At 40.0% G+C, this 24,251-nt stretch overlaps 2 protein-coding genes across 8 annotated transcripts; one reads left to right on the plus strand and one right to left on the minus strand.

The window, feature by feature from the left end:
* The first annotated feature begins 2,097 nt into the window (after positions 1–2,097).
* On the plus strand, positions 2,098–19,508 carry kdm8 (lysine (K)-specific demethylase 8). Of its 6 annotated transcripts, none has more exons than XM_086183990.1 (13): positions 2,098–2,195; positions 2,911–3,047; positions 4,255–4,364; positions 5,825–5,921; positions 6,172–6,204; positions 6,725–7,203; positions 7,696–7,868; positions 8,527–8,659; positions 8,760–8,825; positions 9,792–9,941; positions 10,553–10,645; positions 10,732–10,927; positions 13,779–19,508. In XM_086183990.1, the coding sequence occupies exons 6-12, from the start codon at positions 6,748–6,750 to the stop codon at positions 10,894–10,896; spliced, it is 1,236 nt and encodes a 411-aa protein (XP_086040116.1). In that variant the 5' UTR covers positions 2,098–2,195; positions 2,911–3,047; positions 4,255–4,364; positions 5,825–5,921; positions 6,172–6,204; positions 6,725–6,747; the 3' UTR covers positions 10,897–10,927; positions 13,779–19,508. The 6 variants fall into 6 exon arrangements, with proteins under 6 accessions (XP_086040116.1, XP_086040119.1, XP_086040113.1 ...); XM_086183987.1 differs by having other exon boundaries at positions 2,101–2,280; XM_086183992.1 differs by having other exon boundaries at positions 2,101–2,280; positions 10,732–10,916.
* On the minus strand, positions 10,148–23,609 carry LOC147244863 (UNC93-like protein MFSD11). Of its 2 annotated transcripts, none has more exons than XM_086183986.1 (13): positions 23,202–23,609; positions 22,614–22,669; positions 22,407–22,514; positions 22,257–22,336; positions 19,860–19,956; positions 17,727–17,785; positions 17,446–17,590; positions 16,433–16,482; positions 15,304–15,369; positions 15,089–15,214; positions 14,836–15,010; positions 14,625–14,760; positions 10,148–10,883 (listed from the first exon to the last, which is right to left on the minus strand). In XM_086183986.1, exons 1-13 carry the CDS (start codon positions 23,289–23,291, stop codon positions 10,845–10,847), a joined length of 1,227 nt encoding a protein of 408 aa, XP_086040112.1. In that variant the 5' UTR covers positions 23,292–23,609; the 3' UTR covers positions 10,148–10,844. The 2 variants fall into 2 exon arrangements, with proteins under 2 accessions (XP_086040112.1, XP_086040111.1); XM_086183985.1 differs by lacking the exon at positions 10,148–10,883 and adding an exon at positions 13,101–13,908.
* Positions 23,610–24,251: the final 642 nt, after the last annotated feature.

The following is a 24,251-nucleotide window of genomic DNA, read 5'->3' on the forward strand; positions in this document are numbered from 1 at the left end:
TCTGTTGGCTCCCATTTACTTCAACCTAAAATAATTATCATTCTTGACCTGGTAGGAAAAGTTTTTTACATTTTTTTTCAGAGGTTTTGAATGATATTAATGAATAATGACAGCGATGATGGCAACTTTCTCCCTCATGCACACACGCTTATAAACATAGCCACTGACTCTGCCGTGATCCATCTTCCTCTCTCCCTTCTTATTTATCGTGGCAGTTCTTTTGTGACGGAAACAGTGGCGGGTCACAGGTGCCACGAAAATTAACCGGCTTCTTCCTTCTTCTGAACGCTGACCCTCCTTTAAACTGACAAACAATTCTGGGAATACAACCACCCGCGGCATTATTTCAGCTTGTGTACCAATGAAGAATCGACTCCTCTTCTCAAGTCAAGTTGACTGCTGACCCAGTTTGAAGCTGGTAGCGTGTGCCAAGGTCACACACACACACACACACACACACACACACACACACACACACACACACACACACACACACACACACACAGCTGTTATTCGTTTACAAACTGCAGAAAACACATTCTTGACTCTGGTTTATAAACCCTGATGTGATACTGCCGCAAGTTAATTTTTAAATCCGTCTTCTATCGTCTTTGTGATCCTATGAGGGATATTTTGTGAAGCGTAAATATCACTGCTGTAACAAAATTGTATTTTGTCTTGAGTTAAATAGAGTTAACAAAACTTTTTTTTTTTAAAAAGAATTTTGTTTGTCTTATTCATAAACCTGAAGTCATCATTCTGCAGTGTATTTGCAAGTATAATGTAAATAATTATTTACTGCCCATTGACGGGCTTTGATGACTTCATCTCTGTTTGAGAGGCTCTCTCTGTAATATTGCCACTCATAAATCGTTGGAGTTGAAACAATGTCAAGAGTGAAAGTGTGATGTACAGGATCTTCTCTGCTTTCCCTTTACATGATAAATGGTTAAGCCAGTGTGGGGGGAAACCCTTTGCTGCCACAATACTGCTCTCTGCTGGTAAATGAACTTCTTAGGTTAGGCTGACCTTTGAGTAATATCCGGACAGAGCTGGCGAGACTGAGGATTCAAGTCATATCTTATGCATCTGTAAAAAAAGATGCTTCTTTGCTTCCATATGTGCTCCGGTGAGTGTATACTGAAAAAGTGCATGCTGTGTATTTGCATATATGTATGAGGAGAAATTAATCATCACACCAGTGTTATTAATTTTTCCTCTGTGCCTCAGCAGTGCCGCGCATCAAGCATGCAGCGACTTGGCAGATTTAGAAATGTTCTGTCTTGTCCTTGAGCAAGTTTACAGCAACTTAGATCCTCCACCTTGGTGACTTGCAGATTTCCAGACTGCAGGGGGGCTGGGGACAGTTTTGGCTATGATCACCCGCTGCAGGGACCTCCCAAATATTTTGAGTAATAGCACTTTGTTTGGATCCCCCTGTCAAATGAGCTCAACACTTTGTCAGGAGCTTAAAGGTTCCTGCAGGGCTCCTGCAGCTGACCACCCACTTCTTCTTAGCCTTTTTTGAAAGAACCAAAGGGAAATCATATTTTAAGATGGATACCCTCTCTTTTCATCTGCACTATGCTTATTACTGCATCCAAGAAAGATCAAAGCTACCTAAACTACCCTCCGAGCTTGAAGCACCCTGAAGATTCTCCACAGTACTAGAATAACAAGGTGACGGCTGCTTCACTTTTATCTTCACCTTGCTTAGCAAGTGAGTCATATTCATCAGAAGTGAGCCTCTTTGGCCAGCTATTCCTCTTATAAATGCACAGAGGAGAAATTGAAAACAGGGTATTGGCCAGGCAAACAAATTCAATGTCATTATGTATTTGCTATAAGTTGAAGCCATATTTACCCCACTGCCAAAGTATTGATCCATGTATCATTATAAAGCTTGCAGTAATAATCAAATACAACCAGTATCAAGTGGAGAGTGAGGCAGCGGACTAACCTGTGAACCCTCTTCCTCGCTATCTATCCTGAAACAGCTGTTTGAGCTCTAATTAAAGGGAAGTAGCAGGTGTCACCTGAGCCCCAACTGCAGTGGCACACCTGGCTGCATTAATTTGATCCAAAGTGGTTTGGACGGACTGCCTGCATTCTGGCATTCCACATTAAGCCACTGGAACTGAGCACCTGCTCGGAGCGAGCGAGCAAGAGTGCTCCACTAACACTATTCTGTGGAGGTAAGCCAAGCTGGCAAGCCCATGTCTTCACAGTGACCCAGGGGACAGCTCCATCATGCCTGCCTCTGACTTACCAGCAACATCTGTAAGTGAGCAGACCTGTAGTCACACTGAGCTGAGGGCTGGCTGTGCCCAAGAAGATAATTGTCTGTGGAAACCTCCCTGAGGCTGTAAAGGCAGCTTGTTTCAGATCTCCTGATGATTTCACAGGACATTTAACTTTACACCTCTCATTTGTTACCTCTTCAGGGTATTTCCAAATATCCATTACGAGGTTTCCAAGGAATGTAGCAACCCTTAACCTCCACTAGCTTTTATGTGTGCATAAATTGCCTTGGGGATAAATGTGACCCTGCATTTGGGGGTGTTGACATGATGTGAGCTGGTGTGCAAGCTGGGGCCAACAGATGTCCTTCAAACCCAAGCGCTGACAAAAAGTGACTAAAGAAACACCGATGCAATATTGTGTTGTCTCTCTGACACTTCAATTGCCTAATGAAATTTACATTCATCAAGAAGCTGCTTTGGTTTGAATGGGTCTTGCCTTGGGTCATGCTGCACTCTCTGTTGCAACAGTTTCTTTGTGCCACAACAATACATTAATTTCATGAGTCAACAGGCTTCAACTGGCAGTTTGTGTCGAGCTAAACAGTGTTTAATTGGATTCTGATCCATGGCAACACCACTGGAGGCTTGTTTCCATCTTTTATTTCAGCAGCACCTGGAGCGTAATGGTGGTGATTACATCCCTCCTGTGGTGTCCCGGTGGTTCAGCCCTTCCAGGTCCCAGGGAATACGCTGCGACAGTCACGGTCTATGCTGCCCTGTTTGGCTGCTGGCAGCTGTGCTGCTGTGAGGTTTTGTTACAGCACTGCTGAAACAAGCCCAGGTTCAAAGGGAATTATGATAATACAAACTAAATTAATTGTTTACTGCATAAACTCAGGCACAGTCAAGATTCCAAAGAATGTTTCAAGACAGATTCTAATTTGTTGAGGCATAAAATTAACACAGTGTACTTCAGTGTAATTAAGTAAAATTAAACTCTTGGGGAGAACTTTAATCAAATGCAATAAATTCCCCTTTGATCAAAACCAAAGCACATACGACTTAAGTCATCAGATGTATATTTTATGGACAAAGCCTCCTGCTCTTGAACCAGTATTCTTTCTAATGACCAGCAGGTGGCAGCTTCTCTCGTCGATGAGGAAATGACCCAACTTCACATTTGATGTATGACCTCCATGAACATTGGTTTTAACCCTTTGGATTCAAGATATTGTCAGCGACGTACACTGCTGTCATCAACATTTTGTAAATTGCCGTTATCGCTATTCTTTTGGGCTCCCCGAATATTGTATGATTAACACTAATGTCCGAATATTGAATATACAGAAAAGACAAACAAAAATTGTAAATGAAAATGGAAGCTGAGTAATTAATTAGAAATTAGATTAGGGAAGTGAATGACTGATCAAGTATTCAGTAAAACCTGCACATGTCATTCCTTAAAGATGAGGAACAAGCCTCTTTCATAATATCTCATCAAATCATTTTCATTCATGATATGTTCATTACAACATGTGTGTGATATCAATAGTAGTTCATTATTGATAATAAGGTTAATAAATATTTTTTTAACTATAGGCTTACAAATGCTTTTCTGAGATTCAAACACATTAGATATTATATTTTGATTATTGAGCACCAGAGGTGCTGGTTGGTTACTTTTTAATCAAGCACCTTTGCCGTCTCCCTCTGTGCCAAGCTAAGCTAACTAACAACCGTAACTTCATACATAGTCATAAGTTTTTGAAGCCTCATCAAACTTCAGGTTATTTTTTTTAGATTTTCTCATTTAACCTTGGAGAGTTAATGTTTCTAAAAGAAAAAAACAAACTTTTTATGGTCTCAGAGTCTTTTAAATTTACAAAACTTTGTCTCAAAATGACAGATTTTAAACGGTGTAGAATTAATTGACCTCCAACAATCATCAGTTTTAAAACTATAGAAAAAGAAACATTTTGAAATTAAACGCTTCAATATTTCGTGAGTGCAGATCCTTGGAAAGTTATTGACCTCCTCCATGGAAACCTGGGAAAGATCACTGACCCCTGCCGAAGATTTGAGAGGATGACCAGCACATGAATTCAGCATTGACAGCACCAGGTGGAATAACATCAGTGGGCCTCTGACCTTCAGTGTAGCCCCGCACCATCTTACAACCAGAGAGTCAGACACATCTGAATAATACATCGGTCTCTCCTGTGGGGACCACCCCCACCACTTACACAAGCAGAATGCACAAATACTATATTCACTTCTTGGTTTGTTTCTTTCCTGTAGCATCCTAGTAAAAAAATAAGTGGCTCAAGTGCCAAGAGACATCTATAGTAGGATAAAAATACAGAGATCAGCTGGACACACGCATAATTTGTCCAGCTTATCTCTGTATTCTTATCTTATTATAAATGTACTTTGGTTGTTGAGTGACATTTCGATTCTTGTAATTTATCTTTATCAGACTCTTTCTTTTGCACTTTGCAGCTTAAACATCACTGGAAATAGTTTGTTCCCTGTTGTTTCATTGTTTTAATCAAAATTGTAAACACTCTTGCTTTTAGTTTTAGTCCCACAATTCTGAAAAGCAAAAGCCTGAAAGAATAGAAAAAATAAAGAATTGCAATTTTCTCAGAAACTTCTAACCTCCATGCAAGTGAACAATAGATCAAACCACGAGAATCCTCCTGTTTACACAATGAGAATGAATAGATATGCATGAAACATTTTTGAAAATCCCTTGTGATTGCTGAAAATGCAGGCTGGCTCTTTCTAGTTTCCATCTGCTTTGCATACAGGAACAGCTCCACGGTTTACACCAAGAATATTTGAATTTCATAGGGTGTTTGACATTTGATAATAGTGTCATGTGTTTATATATTCTAGACTTTTCTGCTGAGGGGTTCCTATCATGTTTGTTCAGTCATGCCCTCCTTTAAAAAAAAAAAAAAAAGCAATTGAATTTGAAACTCTCAAATATATCTTTGGAATCAAAAAAGACAAAGACCAATTATTTTTTTTATCCTTGCGTGTGAAGGTGCACATCAATCAGCCTTCTAGGAATATGCATGCATCTCTGACTGGCAGGAGCAATAAATACTGTAGGAGAAACCAAATGTGTACAAATGTTGTACTTGATGGGGAAATTACCTCATTGCCACATAATGACTAGGCTGTTGTTTACTTACAGAGATTCTGTCACATTTGGTTGATGATTTGATTCAAAACTGATGCTTTTGTGAGCAGAAAACAAATATTTGGGCAGCTATAGAAATCTTGAATGGTTTACTTAGTGAAATTATCAGCTCAACACATAGACATGCTCAGAGAATCACAGGGAACAACATTCCAGACACTGAATTGTATGTTCAAAACACTTAACAAGGTGTGTAATTGGCGATCTGATAGATATCCTCCAGGTTACAACATGTTACTGCCCTCTCCTGGACCATGAAGTGGTTACATGTAATAACGACGGGCTCTAGTATTTGGAATCTTCTGACGTGACTAAATTGTCATTTTAAAAGAACTTACACTCGCTGAGGAACCAATGTTCTCTTGTGCTCTAGTTCCACTCCGGTGTGTTGTTGGTGATGCACTGTCGGTAAAGGGATCCGAGTTGGAGCAGCGGAAATCTCTATCAACCTGTTTAACCCACTTCTAAAGGTAAAATATGATTGTAACATTATTTAACAGTACTTAAATGCGTCGGTTTCCTGGATGGGATCCTTTTTAGCTTAAGAAAAGACATATTTCACCTGCTGTACTGTAACTGTCGAGCTAATTCTAAACCGATCCAGACGGCTAACAGAGCCCAGTGAGGCATTAAATTTAGCAACCCAACACCCCAGTGAGGAGTAACCAGACACCAAAAAGCCCTAAAACAAACAGTAAATATGTATTCTTCTTTCAACAGGTGGACGGACTCGTAACTACATGAATTATAAAGGTGCTCCCCAACTGCTGTAAATAAGTAAAACTGTTTGCTAGCCAGAACTTACAAGTGAATGATACACGAAATTATTTAAAGCCAATTTCATGTCTCTTTTATAGTGTTTTTGTGCAATTGTAGAATACACTTAAAGCAGAATACATGGAGAGTTAAATTTATGATGGACTTCATTAGAGATGTGATATTAGATCAGAAATAAAGGAATCGTTGCTGTGCTTTGTTTATTGCAGCTTTGTGACGTAATGTAGCATACAACAATAATGATAATGATTAAAAAAAGGGCTCTAGTATGAGAATCAGTATTAGCAGATGTGTATATGAAGTTTAGATCAATGCATCTGTAGCTGCATCAGGTCAAATAAGGGAACTTTTGACCAATTTAAGTGACTAAACTGCAACCTTTTGACTCATTATCCCCTTCAGTTGATCTCCAAAATTGTAAATTTGAACTGAGCTTACATTTGTAAGTGATTCAGTTGGAACTAGTGTAGTTTCACCTTCTCTTTCTGTTCCACAGTGTAATTAAAGATTCTGTCATCAATGGCAGCACTGTGGTCCAAAATCTCTGCCATCTTGCCTCCCAGTGAGAGCGAGTTCCCCCTGCAGTTCAGTGACAAAGTGGAGTCCAGTGTGGTGCACATGCTGAAACGGTGCAGGCAGCAGATTTACAGCGACTCTACAAAGGCCAGCCGTGTGCTCAACGCTCAGATCGTTTTGGATATTTCATGGGAGAAACTCAACACAGGAACTTGGCGCGATGTAGACAAAGAGTGGAAGAGGGTTTATTCTTACGGCTGCTTATTCAAAGTGGCCGCTTTGTGTCGAGAAGATCAATCAGAAGACAAAATTGTTCAGGCCATCCGGACTTGTGATATGGGGTTACTAATGGGTGCGGCCATCATGGATAACGTGCTGCACCGTGTCGTCCGGATTCTGCAGGCTGAGGTCAAGAAATCCCCCAAAGAAGAGGGTGAAACTGAACACAGAAAGGCCAAGGTCAGTGGTCTTTTTATTTAAAAGATACCACATAATCATAATTGTTCAGTTACATTTATGTTTATGAAATTAACAAGAATAAATTATTTTAATCTTGTAGAAATTTCTGGAATAATCAAAGCTGTATTGTGTTATAAGTGACCCTTTAGTTGTTCGCAAGTAAAGAACCTCAGGGTTTTGTGTTCAAGTAACCGCACTGGGGAAGTTTTTCTTGTAGTCACGAGGGAGCAGTGAATGAAATTCCTCTTTAAATCATGAGAGAAGAAAAAGCTTTTTTCTGAGGTTTCCTTTTTTTTCTATTGAAGTGGAACAAATACAGAAATGTCAGAACATTTCTATGTGTGCAATGGGTTAGCAAGTTGTCTCAGGATTACCCATAAATCATTCTCAAAAGAATACAAATCAGTCATTTTCAATTATTTTCGGCTAAAAGAATCTCTTGAATGAATTGCACAAACTGACAAATCTGCATTGTTCTGGCGTCATTATCAGAGAATTAAATTTGAGTGCCCACATCTGCCGGTGGTCAAAGAAGATTTGGCTGTTCCCAGGATAAAATGTCCTTCACTGGAGAGCTTCAAGACAAACTACTTGGTCCCCCTCAAACCAGTTATCCTGGAAGGAGTCATTGACCACTGGCCTGCCCTCAACGAACACCCCTGGAGGTTAGTTAAACTTCATTGTCTCCCAATGTTGATGGCTCACATCTGAACAAAGTAAATGTATGTCAAGTTCTTTATTTCATAAAGTGAGTGAGGTGCTTGATGTTGCAAAATGTTTCTTCATTTTCCATGAACAACATTAACTCTCTTTGGAAAAACGGTAAAATCCACCTTAAAATCTTTCTGTTTAATTGATTACTGCTCAAAGTACACTAAAACTTCAGGAGTTTTTGTGTCAGCATATACATTAGTAGTCCTAACTCCCTCGCCCTCCCTGTGGTCCCTCTAGCTGTGTAATCGGACTGATTTACATTTGTGATGCCTGCTAAGTGCACTTAAACAGAATGGACAGAAACTCTGGTGCTGGAGGACAACTGGCACATAACTTAGCGCTTCCATTTGATACCAGCCACTGTGACGTGTATTCTGTATGACAGCCGAAAGTGCCTTAAATGTGTGGGAGTAGGATTTGAGCATTAACATCCCTCAGCATTCCTACCTCTTGACATTTGACAGCTCCTGACACAAAGCTCTCCACATCCAGAAGTGTATACCTGACTTTCTGTAGAGGGTTGCTAGAATCCAAAAATGATTGTTTGGGGAAATTGTGCAGTGATATAACTGAAAGGCTCAATTCCTTTTCCTTTGCTTTCCTGCAAAGCATAGAATACTTGAGGTCTGTAGCTGGTTGTCGGACCGTCCCTGTTGAGGTGGGATCACGGTACACAGATGAGGAGTGGTCACAGAAACTGCTGACCCTCAACGAATTCATTGATAGATATATTTTACATAGGGTAAGTGCATCCTCATCAGTACTTGTCATTGTTCACACTTGTGTAGGGAGGTAAATATGACGCCTAGCACGGATTTTTTCGAATGTATTTTTCTGTGCAGAGTGAAAACTCAAAGGACGAGGTGGAAGCTGTAGGATATCTCGCTCAGCACCAGCTGTTTGATCAGGTGGGAGCTCCGAAAACTTGGTCACAGGAGATGTTTTTTGTCAGTTTGTTTTTTGCAGTCACAAAATGATCAGAAAACAATAGTTTCTATGTTTACCGATTGAGAGCACTCTGATATTTACAAGGCTAGAAAGGATTAAATTCTCCCGCTCTCCAGCTGTCATCTTCACACTGCGTGACTCAACAATATTGACGTATTAGTCCTAATTTTACCGTAGAAGTCAATGCGTTGTCTGGCTTGAACTTTATAAAAAGGGCATGTTGTCAAGCTAAAAGTTGGTGCAGAGTGTTACGGGCTTTTTGATGGGAATTTCTGTACGATACTTCCTTATTCTTCAGGAATCATTTAATGAGCTTATTTGTACTCTACCTCCATTAAGGTTGGTGATTTTTTTTTTTTTTTTTTTTTAATGTAAAGACCAACATCAGGCTTTCAAGCCTCTTCCTTGGTGAATTGTTGTTTTTTATTTCAATAGCTTGGATAATTCTGTGTGCACAGCATGATAATTGTTAGTGCTCAGCTGCATTGTACAGGGGAAACCATACATTGCTGCAACCCTAATCCAGGTGGTAATGGTACTGGTCGTGACGCTAAAACTGATATTTAAAAATGAAAAATTGATAATATTTATAATAAATATGTTTGGGTTTTTTTTTTTGTCCTGATTCTCCACCTCGCTACTCTTACACACTGAGTATAATTAACTTGAGAAAAAAAAAATCCCATTAAAAACATTTTAAGATGATTTCATCAAGTGAAGTAGTTGCAGCAACATTCAGCATATCACTGAGAGAATGTAACATATCTAATTTTGAGCAAATATTCAGCTTCAGACAAAGACACAAAAGGGGAAAGAAGCTGTCATGACTTTGAAACATGGTTTTAGTAGGTACATTTTCTCCTGACAAGATATTATTTTATCCTAAACGTCCCCCTTGATGATTTAGTTTGGTGATGTTGCCGTAGATACCGGAGCTGAAGGACGACATCCGCCTCCCTGATTATTGCTGTCTGGGTGAGGGAGATGAAGATGAAATTACCGTCAATGCGTGGTTTGGGCCCGGCGGTACAGTGTCTCCTCTCCACCAAGACCCTCAGCAGAACTTCCTGGCACAGGTGAGCTGACTGACAGAGACACTTACTGCCCTCGATCGTCGTAAATATGTTGATTATTTTATTCAGCACAACCAGAGCTTTCACTCCGGGGCCTTATTTCTGAACTTCAAAATAATGTAGAGGTGTAACAAATCCAAATCTCAAATGACAAATATATGTGTGTGTGTGTGTGTCTCTCTCTCTCTCTCTCTCTCTCGATAGATAGATAGATAGATAGATAGATATAAGGCAGGGTTCATAGAAAGTCAGGGAGTTTGGAAAAGATTTTTAGAAAAATAAACCCAGAAAATTTTGAGGAAGTCCTGTAAATTAGCTTCAGAAATACCCGCCTGTTAGCTGGAATGTGGTTCAATTCAGATTGACTGAGAAAAATCTCATCTGATTTGGATTTAAAAATGCAACACAATAGAAATGAAAATTTAAATATTTTATCCAACTTTTTATTTGAACCTGCAAGTGTAGCCTAGCCTTGTTTTCCACTCTTTCAGATATATTCAGCTTGGTTCTAACAAAAGCGCCCAGCAAAATCTAGACTCCAGAGTGTTCTATGTCAGATATGTCACGTGATTACAGTTTGTTTACCACATTGGGTTTCCTTGTGTGTCCATAAGGTGGTGGGAAGCAAATATATTCGCCTATATTCCCCAAAGGACGGCGACAAGCTCTACCCTCATCAGTCAGAGCTCCTTCACAACACCAGTCAGGTGGGATTGACAGTCCATCAAGATGGAACGTGTTGTCGAGTCCACAATATATGCAGCGTTTCCAATTTTTGACTCGTCTCCCACAGGTGGAGGTGGAGAACCCAGACGTGGAGCGCTTCCCAGAGTTTGCCAAGGCGCCATATCTGGAATGTGTGTTGCAGCCTGGAGAGGTGCTGTTCATCCCAGTCAAACACTGGCACTACGTCCGGTCCTTAGAGCTCAGCTTCTCCGTCAGCTTCTGGTGGTCATGAGTACAGATCCCCGATAAGAGGTTTATTATTGGTAAAATTTTATTTATTTATATTTATATACACACAGAGAGATATATATAGATATATATATATATATATAGATATATACACACAGTATATATGTGTTTGTGTGTGTCTCTATCAAAATTCTGAAATACAAGGATAATTCCCATAAATGCTCATCATCCATAAACAATGAATACGCACTGCAAACTAATTACTTTAATTGCACTAATGATTGCAACAGCATCTACTTTGTGTCAAGCTAGCAGCACAGAGGAAAACAAATGAGCAGTTAAAACTGTTAATGTTAATTTCACCCTGCAAATTATTTACGTAGGGTTGTTATGCATCTCATTTAATAGGATATGATTTTTTTTCTTTTTATTAAATAGTGCTCTCAACCTTATTCCTACAAATATCCTCAGGTGTGTGATTTCCATAATTCATGCAAATGAGGTAAGTCTTCAAATTTAATAACTGAGTGAGCTACAGGTGGGGGGAAAAAAAAACCTGTGGTTCTAAACATGACTCTGGTTAAACTGACAGTCTGGGGCCATCAAGCCGGTCACAGATGAGAAATAATAAATTAAATTAATGAATCCCCCGGGCACTGACAGACTTTGAAATTATAATTGTCTCATCGGTTATGTACCCCAACAGCAGAACTCATGTCTAGAACAAAAAAACACACAAAGCTGTGCCTGACTACAAAGACAGCAGCGCTTCATTTCAGATGTCTGACCTCTGACAAACCCCTGATGTGTATCCCGTAGGTTCGTTTCAATCAAGCCTGCTAATTAGAGCAGTGAAGTATATAAGAATGTGACAAAATTAAGAAGATCGGGTCTGATGTACACATCTGATCTACTTTTCTGCCGTGTGAGCTGTTGGCGTTTAGGGAAATCAGGGGCTGCTCAACGCCGGTATCGTCGGAGGAGGAGCGGAGGAGTTTGGTTAAATTAATAAAACCAAACAGGAATCTGAATGGAAATAACAATCCAAATCTACTTCTCTCTTCACGTCCTCCATCCTGGGGCTGCTGCACCAGTAGCGCCAACCGTCAACCTTTACTACTAAGATTTAAAAAAGTAAACGGACTGTCCCTCACTTTTACCAAGCTTGTGAACGGTGTCTATACCATGAGGCCGCACCAAGGAAAAACAGCTAATTTATGGATATCACTTCTTCCCATAATTTATTTCATTAGTGGCTAATAATTGCAGATTAGAGGAAAATGTTTCACACTGAGGGGACAAATTATTGATCAAATTATGGGAATAAGTTACAATTCTAGGCCACAAAATAATCAGTTGTGATAATTGTTCTCTCCATTCCAATGCTCTGTGTTATTCATCCTCAGATGTTGTGAAGTTTATCGGGGGGGGGGGGGGGTGAGCACCAGGCTCCTCACTGGGGAGGCACATCCAGCTTCTCGAAAGCAAAATGAAAATGTTTTTGTAAATCACTTTTTAAGGTTGTCAATGAGAAACAATATGGTATAAGCAACAGCTCTGACCGACAGAGTAGTCGACTTTAATTATGTGCAGTTACTTTTTTCTGCAAGGTAATCTCTCCAAGACTCCAATATGAACCAAGACAGAATTAAATTCTGCGCGTTAACTCTGTATACTTCACTTCAGCTCTGGTACGGAGGAGTAAGTTGCACAGCCGACTTAAGATCACACAAAACTGCTTACTCTCATTATAATGGAATCAATAGTCAATTACCAGAGAGGTAATGTGGAACCTGTGGGCCTGTACCTTTCCCTTCCACCTCGACCTCCTCTTACCGCTCATCTTTTGATTAATAGCTGTGCCACTCTATGGCAAATCGGGGATAAATCCAACAGATTCATCTTGTTTGTGATAACTGAGTGACTGCAGGAAACATTAGCTGTGTTATGGCTTGCGACGCCCTGAATACGTTCAAGATTGTCGGATGTTAAGTTATCCAGATAATTCAGGAAACCTGCTTCTTAATGCTGCGCTCTTAAATAGAGTAAAACACTGCATGGAACACTGAAGCAGTTCTGTTATTAAGTTCAATAAGCTGACTCATCAAACAGTCCTAAAGTGGCCAAATCAATGAGCATATACATCGTAAATATTCCTCTGTATTAATATGCATCAACAAGATTTAAACATTTTCAAAACAGTAGCATCGGCTAAGATGCACAATTCCATGCAAGACACATTCCCAATTGAAAGAAAACACATACAACTTTATTAATCCAAAACGAGACCACAATGGAATAACAATGGCGTTGCATTAAAAATAAAATGTTAGTGTGTTGATTGTCAAGCATTTTCTAGATGATGTATCTGACAAGAGCGACATTCCATCATGTTCTCCCCTATATAACATCACATTGCCGACCACTGTGACAAACTAGATATCAAAGCAAAAATGAAGGCACATATATTTTCTCTTTCTTCAGTAAGAAACCTGAGCTGGAGGCAACACGGAAGGAGATAAGTTGAGTGAGAGGTTATTTTTACAGCCCTACATTAGGAGCGGAGCGCTGGTGCAGCGAGAAATCATGTTGAATTAACGCTGATCACTGTGTCGTGTCAGGTAATTAGAGTAGGAGATGAGCTAAGGTAAGGCTTTGATGTTGATAACCATTTAATACTATTTAACGGTTTTATTCAGGAAACAATTCAAACTCATTCTGACTTAAACCAAATGTATGACTTTCAGTGCATTATTATGTCAATTTTAAATCAACCCTCAGGAAAATATACAGCTGCAGGATTCATTTTCTGAGAGCTTCTCTCCAAAAGTGTCTGTCACACAAAACCAGCCAACGCTGACAGCAATGAGGATTTTTCTGGGGGTTTTTTTTTGTGTCTTTCTTAATATTCCTGCAAATCTACAGAGATGTTCTGCATCCTCTCCACCACGAAGAAGCAGAGTGTTCCAATGAAGCCCAAAATGACCATCAGTAGGAGTTGCCACATCAGCAGGAGGTAACCGCTGTAGAAGAATGCCACTGCTGCAAAAATGGACTGAAAGAAGGGATAATGCTTTTTACTTTCTTTGTTGTTGCTCCCGCTTCACCCAATAACAAACACACCCCGCAAGAGTCTCACCCTTCTACAACATCCACATACAAGCTCAATCCTGCCACATACTGTATGTTGTTTTGAAGTACTGTCCAATGCTGGATGTTTTCTTGAAAGTATAAAACAATTTAATCATCAGTATATTTTAAGTTTTACTCTCATGTTTAAGATCATACAATCTGTGTAGCCTCTCATGAAAGTTAAAAAGTGCACAAATATTCAAAAAAGTTTGGTTACATGCATATTTATGGATTTCATTTGAACTTTTGACTTCTAGCTTTTAGATCTGTGCAAAAGATCAATGCCACCAATTGGAATATTATGTTTATTAGGCCCGCGTTTCAAGATATTTATTATGGAAAGGTCATTTAAAATATTATTCCTTATATACATTTTATAAAAGAGCTGTTCGGTCTCTGTTTTAATACGTGTAGATTATGAAAGCAAATGCCGTCCTACACAGAGTTAATTGTCATTGCCAGAGAAAATATTTGCACCAAAGGAGAGCACAGAATAGCGGGAACTTTAGAAGCGTCTGTGGGCCTTTTTATTTTAATGGGGCTTCAGGTGAGTTTATTTCACACTCGACAAGACAACAATTTCGCCCAGCTTTCCTCGGCTCTGCTAACAATGTCTGAGAATTGGCGACCTGGGATTACCTGGATGAATTTGAAGATGGCGAAAGCAGGCGTGCTGTGTTCCACATAAACACGGCCTAATATGCTGTAGAGCTGCGTGTTAAAGCAGCTGTCGCCCAGTCCCAGCAAGAAACTACACAGCAGGGCGATGGATATGCTGAGAAAGAAAATGATTCAATCAGAACAGAACCTCATGTTCATTTTTCCTAATTTATACATTAATAGAGACTACCTTGGAGTTAGGAAGGGGGTTTTTTGGGTGGTGGTTTGGAAGACAACGGGGGCGTCGTCAGGGATGTTGAGGAAGACCAAATAGAAAGCAATAAAATGAACAACCATCCCCAGGAAGACCACAGAGGTTCGTCTGAAGCGATTGTTCTTGCACAGCAATCCAAACAAGCCTCCGCCTGGTGAGAAGGAACATTTGTATGAATAGAATGACCTCAAGTTGATTTAAATCAGTCGGTCTGGGAGAGTAAACTCACCCACTATTTCTCCAATGCCGACCACAATCCCAGAGATCCCAATCAAGCCTTTAGCTGCTTCCCCAAACTGTGTAGTCGCTCCGATGCATGTTCCATAAACCCCGCTGTAGAAAGATAGCTCCAGGCCTGGGGAAGCAGGAGGGTAGGCTGTAGCTGCGAGCAATCACTGGAGACCCACATTATTCCAACATGACAGTATTTTCCATCTGACTTACCACTGTATGCCATGCAGGGACTCAGAAGCAGTATAGTTTTAGTCTTCACAAGTTCCTTGATAGTTTCTGGAAAGGAGCAGACACAATAGATGGATTAATCCAGTCCTTTACATCTGCATTGGTTAAATGCACATTCCTAATGCCCCGTTTTCCTCTGACATTTAAAGATCAGAGCAGGTAGAAGATAGAAAAATATCTCAGTAAGCCAAAAAGCCACATTTACATGCAGATAAAGTCAAACCCAAGAGACTTCAATTCAGTCATTTAAGGATTTTAAAAGCAGAAATCCCCCCAGGTTTGTTTATATATGCCATTTCTGACATAAATCAAGAAGCATCTTTGATAAACCTGATACCATTAAGGCAGCTGAACACCTTCGCTCAAGATGCACGCAAGACAAAAGAGCAATCTGATCGCACAAACAACCTCAGGCTGCGCTGAAGACGTGCCGGTGCAGCAGGGTTGACAGACAGACGCAATCTGAAGTAACACACTCATGCACACTGTTTTTGTGGGTTGAAATGCTGCAAGGTTTGTATCCACATAAATCAACCCCACCCCACCCTAACCCCCCCCCCCCCAAAAAAAGGACTGCTTACTAGTTTTTAGTTTTACAGTGATGAAATGTGGAGAACCAGAGGTTACCTGGAGTGTGCTAAAGACAGAATATAAAAACGCCATAAAAATAATTCTCAGAGGATTAAATGTCTTTTTTTCTGCAGCTTTTCCATCAAGAGGGTCCCTACAGCTTTTTAAGAGTAAAAATCCAGCACTTGGAAGGTACCAACACCAAAACTTTCCGGACTTTTCTAAACCTTTCGTCTAAATTATTACTGCAAATCTAATGAAATTCACTAAAGCTGCTTCACACTCAGCAATCAATGTATGTTCTCATTTTGCTTTTTGTCATTTCTTAACAGTCATTTTGAATATTTGTGTCAAGCATGTTCCTCACTTGAAAAATATAAGTTTGAATTTCCAAACTTTCAAGACTTTTACAAACCCCGTATCAACTGTGAAAAAAACTTGTCTTTCGCACGATCCAGATGTACACCACAAGTGCTACAAAATAAAATTATATTGATTTAAAAAAGGCTTATTTAACAAAAAAAATTTCCACAAAACTTACTGAACTCTGATTTTGCCTCCTGCATGGCAGTGTTTGCTCGCCGCCTATACCTAAACAACAGAAAATACATTCATTTTAACTCCCAAATTGCTCAAATCAACAGAGAATAAACAGCAGACTCAAACAGTGGTGTAATTTCCTTAAAAAAAAACGGAGAGGTGATTTGTATATTTAGAGACTTGAACTACACAGAATCCTCAAAAACCTTGACAGACTGTTTTTCCACAGTAAGCCCCGTCTCCCTCCGGGATACCTCATTGTGCTGTTGGAATCACTCACTCAGTCAAACTCAGACCAAAAAAAAAAAGGAAAGAAGAAAAAGCAGAGGATCAAAAACCTGCATCTCGCAGGTACCCAGTAAACACAATCTGCTCCCACGACGTGCTCAAAAACAGGCCGAGGGAATCTGCTTTGTCCATTATTAGCACCCAACAAGATCACTCAAGTTAATGCTTTTCATGAAGTGGGTTTCAGTTAAAATGTCCGAATACCCCGTTGAAGGATTGGTTTTAAGTTTTTGCCTCGAACTTATCCCCGTCGCTTGTTCGTCTATATTTTCTTCATTTTGGAACTTTTCAAAGTTTAAAAGGAAATATTCCAGTTTGTCAGAAATGTCGTGGAGGGCTGTTCCTGGAGAGATCGATCTTTCAAGAGGGACTCTCCTTCCCAGCAGCCCCCCATCCTACTGATTGCACCCGCAGAAGTACTGTGATTAGTCTTGACTGTCAATTTGCAAAGATTTGCGGAAAAATGGTCTGACTGTGTCATTATTGTGAAGGACAAGAGTGGCTGTTGAAGTGTTGTCTTGCAAAACTGAACAAAATCTACTTTGTCTTTTCATTAAAAAAAAAAAAAATCCCTCATAATCTGGAAGTTAAAACCTAAAGCGGCAACTCTCATCCTGTTAAAAACACCCCATCAGCTCCTTTTGGTTCTGCCATTTTAATATATTCTGAGTGATTTTGTGAGCCGACAGTGAAAAACGTGTAATTATCTCAAGGATATTCATTTACATCACGCGGGTTGAGAGCAGCGACTGCCCTTCCTCTTCAGAGAGCATCTCTTCCTCGCGATGACTCTTCGTCAGCACCAGGAAGCTGAGCGTACCCAATATGGAGGCAACCAACAGGGACAGGAAAATGTTTTTCCTGCTGTTGTCTGGGAGAAGAAACAAACTGGCTCATTAAAATACACAAGATTTAACTACATTAAACTAGAGCATAATCTGAATAAGTAATCATCATCATGCTATGCAATTATAATCATTACAGCATTTAATCAAGTTGAGCCCTACCTGGTATTTCTGTTCTTCCATTCCAATCCACATAAATGTAAAGATTTCCAAACAGCATGCTGTAAATGAGAAAAACCAGGCGCAAATGGAGTCGCTAAATGAAAGACAAGCCATTAACACAAATTAAAATAGATTTTTAGTTCATGTAAAGGCTAAGTTTGACAATTTTGTGCGCTTGATGTGAATATTTTGACCCTTTCGGCTTATTTGATATACAAATTAGCTGCCTGTTAGCTTGAATTTGGCTGCCGCTATAACAGCGTCACATAATTTTCTCACGTCGGTAAGCGTGTTCACCTGAATTAACAGTTACAGTCTGTTAGCTGTCCGTGGATCTGCCTTGATTAACTGTCAATAAAATGCTCCATAATTCTGAGACATAATTTGAAAGTGAAATGATTATTAAGTTATCACAATAGCTGCTTGTTATTTATTCTCTGTCCTTTCACTGTTTGATAGATTTACTCATTGTTTCCGCTTTAAAATACCAGTGGGCCCGAGTATACAGAGGGGAGCAGAGTGAGAGAGAGTGAACAAAGACGTGGTTTAGATGTGAGACAACACCTGGGGTAACTAGAGAGGAGATTCTTTTCTTTTTAAGTCGGAGCGCCGTGTGGTATTATAACATTTAGTTAAAACATTCCATCAAAACGCCCTGAGGAATTTGTTGTGTTGCAGCTAAACCTCAAGCACATCGAACCTCTCAGGGCCTTAAAGATTTAAAATTGCTGACCGTTAATTAAAGCGCTCCCAATGGGACAATGAAGAGAAATTAAAAACACGCTGGAAACAGAGTGTTATGAAATGTTGTCCAGGAAAAAAAAAAAAAAAAAAATTTAAAAGGTGGACAAGAAGGGCTGTGCGGCCTGCCTCTGAGGATGTTATTTATTTGTCACGGTCCTTTATAGTATCACGCTCTGATCTATTCCTGGAATTAATTACATCACCTAAACTAAAAAAAATAAATAAAAAATGTAGATGAGCAATTAGCCTGTCCCACAGCCTCTGAGAGGAATAACAGGAGAACAGGAGTTATTAATAAAAGATAACACTAACTGTAGTTTGCATGTGTGCGCGTGTGTTTGCACGCGTGTGTGTGTTTGTGTGCGTGCGTGCCTGCGGGCTGTGAAGAACTGATTCATAAGTTTACTATGGCAGGAATCATCGCTGCAGAGTCAGATTAGCGTTGCCCTATTGTGAGCTTTGGCGCAGATGACAGCCAATGTAATTATTATACTAATTCAATTTGCATATTTTAACCAGTACAAATGAGTTGCCCGAGCCAGTGTGCAAAGGCAGAAGGCCGAGTGTGTGAGAGGAAGACGGCGAAAATATGGGAGCCCTTTTCCTCTCAGTCGAATGTTTCAGGAGTAAATAGAATTTTGCCTTGATGATAGAAATATTCCAACGATAAATCATAACTTTGAGGTTTCAAAAACCAAACTTAAGAGGTAAAAATCATTAGATAATAAAAACATAATCGCGAAACGAAAGTTTTAATCTCGTAATTTCGATTGTTTTTCCATAATTGACTTTTTTTCATATAATCATGGCTTTTTCCTCAAGAGAATGACTCCATCGAAGGGATTTTTTATTATTTATTTTTTTCCTCTCTTAATCATGATTTTCTTTCACTCTTCTAAATGTAACCTTTTTATCTCATGATTTGGGCTTTTTGTCTTATTATTTTTAATCTTTATTTTATAACTTTTACTTTAGAGCTTATAAACCTGAGTCTGAGTCTGAGTCTAATAACTTACCGAAGATTTTTTTTTTTTTTTAATCGAGGCTAAACTTTTATCAGTTTTGGGGACGGGGACGGGGGGGGGGGGGGGGGGGGGACGGGCTCCCGTCGAAAACTATTTTTGGGCTTGTTTCTTGAGTTTGAGAATGTAAAAGCAAGCTTGTTAGAATTTGTGATGTGATTCAGAAAAAAAAACTTTAAAATTAAACACTGAACAAAAACAAGAAACAACTGTGGATATGGCTGATAGGTGCATGAGACAGAAAGGGGAAAACAGTGCAGGCTATTCAATAACAGTCGTACGTTTTACACAAAAATGTCGAGGGATTGTTGCTGCGTCCACTTTTAACGAGGCTTAAACCGGTGCACACATTTCAGTAGCTGCATACCTGCACTGCAACAGAGCCCAGAACATCCCTGTGTTCCTGTTGATGGTGGAAGCGTCTGAGTTTTCCACCAGGAACTGTCCTTGAGCTGTCCACAGTGCTGTAGACAAGCGAAGGAAAATGGCCCATTTGAGAGGAAAAGGAATTAAGCAGTCAGTTAATTGCCTGCATGAAGTGAAAAATTAAGTGTGTTGGTGAGTAATATGTCTGACAGTACAGTAGCCCAGGGCCGTGATGAAAATTCATCCGACTACATAAAACGGCCTGAAATAATTTCTCCTCCTCTTTGTATTTTCACTAGGATCCATGAACAGCATGGAGGTGCTGTGTACTATTCACAGTCGCGGCTCCAAAGCCTTTTAAGGTCTATTTTGGGATACATTGTTTATATGCATCATCACATCCCAGTCATGATAATCCCTGTATGCATGATTAAACACTATTTCCAATTTTAACACGAATGAGATTGCCAAGGCTATTTCTTGAGCTTTTATTAATTAATTTAATGTATAATATCCAAATGTGGATATGCACAATTCTGTAAAGGGAATGTTATTCGTGTACCAATTATAAAATGGAAACTTGCCTAAATAGTCGCGTATAACTACGCCAAGCCCAGACGGTCTTTTAATTTAATCAAACCCGACATGAAGCTACCCATGAACGTCTGACTACAACTAGAGCTGACTGGAGCTGGAGCTAATAAATCATCTACCAAACAGACGCAGATGAAGGAGTCATCTGCGATGGCGGTCGACTGAAATATTTGAAGAGGCAATCCGGGGCTTGACTCGGAATTCATGTCTTTTTAACATACAAGGAAAAGTGAAGAAATTTGGTTTCATATGCACCAGTGCAAACTGCGCAAAGATCAATATCCTTGACAAGGGAGACGATGAGAACTCTTTTAAATGGAAGCTTACATCCGAAGAGGGTTCAGCTGCGGTCGCATGCTAACTGCTTAGTTTATTCTGAATGAGACAAGAAGAAACTCTGACTTACTATCCCACATTCAAAGTAGATGCGAGCCAACATGCAGGTGAGCCAACACAGGCTTCTTTCAACACCGTCATTACAGGCTCTGTGCAGCAGCTAACAGGCTAAGCAACATCTCGCTTGCTTTGAAAATCACTCGCCCTGGCTGTATTTTTTTTTTTCCAAAGATTTGCTCATCACCGATCCGTTTTCATTGGTATGATTTTTGTCCGGTCAGTAAAAACGCTAGAAACTACTGAACAAAGTTGGGAAGCAGCAGATCACGACACCTTTATATGAGACAGCCACCTAAAGCAACGAGGCTTGGAAATCACCCAAAGTGAGTCACTGATGCAGTGTACTGCAATTTCTCACTTTTAGAAGGTGTAACCAGTGGGTCATCGGGATAAATCTGGGCAGGGCAAGTGAAAAAGCAGACAGTAGTTGTACAGGTGTGGATGAGAAACGGGTTCTGGACGCTCCTGTAAGGCAATGTGGCTCTCAGTAAGATTAAAACATACCTTAGTCACGATTGAAGAAAGGGAACTCATTTACAGAGCAGGGCATGAAAACATCCTCAAGCTGCAACATCGCATTTTATATATCTGGCTAATTTACACGCTCCATCTGCTGGAGGTCGTTCGCTCGCTGTATCTCAAAGACTCACTGCTATCGTGTACATCTGCTATCACTTTTATACTGACAGAGACAAGACACTCGGCTAAATGCAGCGACATAAATGATTTGTTGGTGTTTTCAGAAACGCCACAAAAGTCAAAACAGTTGGAGGTTTCTGATCACTCTGCTCTCGCTGGCACTGGAGTCTGTGAAGCAGCCGGGGCGACTCCTGCCGCGTGCAGGCTCATAGTCGAACGCTTGAGTCTAGGACGAGTTAAACGGAAATTGACAAGAACAGTCGAGTGTGAGGACTCTGCTCTCGTCACTGGAATTAAATTGAGTCAATCCCACGAAGAAAATGAAAAAGGAAAATAATAATTGAATGTGCCTCTTGATTCAGACCTCCTCCAAAATATAATGTGGCACCTCTCCTGCAATTTTTCAGTGAAATCTCTACGAGGGTTTTTTGAATGCTTGCTTAATATAACCACCTTGGTGGAGGTCAGAAAACCTAGATGAAACTGGATGTTGGGTGCTGCAGCACACAGGGGAGAGTGATGGAGGAAGGACAGACTTGTCTTCAATGGCTAGAATTTGTTCTGATCGTGGGACTTCACAATGTTTGTTCCAGCGGTGGAACAACAACAGTTGTAATCTTCAGCCGCTCTCCTCCATCCAAGGATTTCTAAAAGTGTCGTTAAAACTGCAGCTGCTGCGAACGTACATGATTCACCCGGTGCACCGCCGCTGTTGTGTGATCAAGGATAAAAATCAATTTCATGTTTTACAGGAAAGTGGAAAACTTACTGGCTGCTCCAGCGCCAATCAGCACCGAGGTCAAGTAGAAGGACCATGTTGACGGGATGATGAACACAGCGATGTAACCACTGGACAAGAAACATCGTTAATGAGCTGCACAATTCAATTCCCTCCAGTTTTGTCAATGACAATAATTACCTGTAAAGAAGGCCACTCAAAAACATTGAGATTTTTGGTCCAATTACTGCAACCAGCGTTGGAGCAAGTAAGTTTGCAAAGGAAAAAACACCGTAGATGATTCCGAGACTGGGGAGGGAATAAAAAAAAAAAGAAAAGACATTTGTTATTGCGCTAGTTTTAGGAGACAAATTCATTTGAATTCTTCCTGAGCTAAAAGAAACCTACCTGTGATATCCACTTCCAGTGAAAGTACCATTCTCCAGACTTTTCACCACAGTTTGCTGAAATTGAAAATAAAAATAACCAGCCATCATTGGCGGAGAGAAGACACTTCAGCGTGGGTCCTAATTATATTTCCCCATCCTTCATTGGGTTAGATCATTTCACTGGCCCCTTGATGAAAATTAGAAACACGAGCTGCGCCTGACATACAGCTCAGTTGGGTTTTTTTTCTTCCTCATGAGACTCGATTTTTAAAACCAATTCATCTGTAATTACAACTTGTGTGTCCATAAAACTTTCAGCGCGTGTGTTTACACTTTGTTTTCCTGGATAAACTTAAATCTTACACTTTTCACATCAATGATGTATTTGTAGGATGTCCATCACCAGTGCTGGTTTCATGGTCATTGTGGGAACGCCATGTGTACGAGAGAGCAGCGTCTTTTGGTTTTACGCAATCTGGAAATCTGTTCCGTCTATAAATACATTAATAAACAGACAAACAGGCGTGTGTATTCTGCTGCTGCGCGCTTTCCTAAATCACGTGCAGGCGTCCGTGTGAAAACCTTGTAATAAAGTTTGCCGACTTACTTCTACGTTCCCACAGGTGGTGAAGGCGGTGAAGATGAACAAAAATCCAACTCCCAGAACAATGACATTGAAAGTCCGTCTGTCTGCCATGGTGGTTTCTCTTAGTGAGGCATGTTAAATCAACGATGTGCACTCACTTTCAACAAAAATCTCCAAAATAATAACAATAATGCTAATAGTAAAACGATTCTTTTAAGTCATTTTGAACAAAGTCTCCTTGGTCAAGTTTACTGACTTACAACTTCATGCGCATAAAGCAGAAGTGAGCAAGGACGAAGGGCAATGATCGCGGCGGTGTTATATGGGACGTCCCTCCTATCATCCTAAATACGCATGACAACTTGTGACTTTAATTACAAGCAGTTTTTCTGCAGTCTTCCCTTTTGCCTGACTTCTTTCGTCATGTTGTCGTCATCACTTCCCTCTTCTTCTTGTGCAGTCAGAAGCCGTTTACACTCATTAAGGCTCTGCTGCCTTCCAGAGGAAACCGGGAGGATTAGAGAGGATTTCCCTCAAGTAACATTTCTCAAAAATAACATAAGATAAATTTTATAGAAGCATAATATATTCAGAGGCTCCAGCCATAATTAATTTACAAATATGAAGTTGGAAAGGAGTGTAAATTTGGGGGGAAATATACATGTTTCTTTCCTAAGCATGTAAAAACAGATTGGTAATAAAATTATAGTAAAGAGCCTCTTTGGAAAATGTAAGCAATAAAAAGTGCAGCCCTTTACTTCCACCTGAGAATACTCCTTACATTAACCAAGTATTTGTTACTTACGTCTGAAGGAGATTAAACACAAGTGGAACATGAGGGATGGCATCTCTTTCATTACTGATCAGTCACGGAAACAACTAAAATCAGCACAGCAGTTTTTAGCTTTTGACAATGAAATATACATTAATCTCATCAACAGAAGTAGTAATCAGATGCAATTTCATGACCAACCCCCGAGAACCCATTTAAAAATAGTAATTATTATCCCATGCCCTCCACATGACGAAGGGAATAAAACAGTTGTGACAGATCATGGAGGATCAAATATG

This window comes from Aulostomus chinensis, chromosome 18, assembly GCF_037954235.1.
Source record: "Aulostomus chinensis isolate RoL2024-O1b breed Wild chromosome 18, RoL_Achi_v1.0, whole genome shotgun sequence".
Classification (NCBI taxonomy): Eukaryota; Metazoa; Chordata; class Actinopteri; order Syngnathiformes; family Aulostomidae; genus Aulostomus; species Aulostomus chinensis.

Bases quoted from the DNA above. Each gene is read 5' to 3' on its own strand.
- kdm8 (XM_086183990.1), top strand. From the start codon at position 6,748: ATGGCAGCACTGTGGTCCAAAATCTCTGCCATCTTGCCTCCCAGTGAG. The intron at 8,826-9,791 runs GTGGGAGCTCCG...ATGTTGCCGTAG, and splicing joins AGCACCAGCTGTTTGATCAG to ATACCGGAGCTGAAGGACGA. The intron at 9,942-10,552 runs GTGAGCTGACTG...TGTGTCCATAAG, and splicing joins AGCAGAACTTCCTGGCACAG to GTGGTGGGAAGCAAATATAT.
- LOC147244863 (XM_086183985.1), bottom strand. From the start codon at position 23,291: ATGGCAGACAGACGGACTTTCAATGTCATTGTTCTGGGAGTTGGATTT. The intron at 15,215-15,303 runs GTAAGTCAGATG...CTGCTTCCCCAG, and splicing joins TCCCTGCATGGCATACAGTG to GCCTGGAGCTATCTTTCTAC. The intron at 13,909-14,624 runs GTAATCCCAGGT...CCCTTCTTTCAG, and splicing joins CCATCTTCAAATTCATCCAG to TCCATTTTTGCAGCAGTGGC.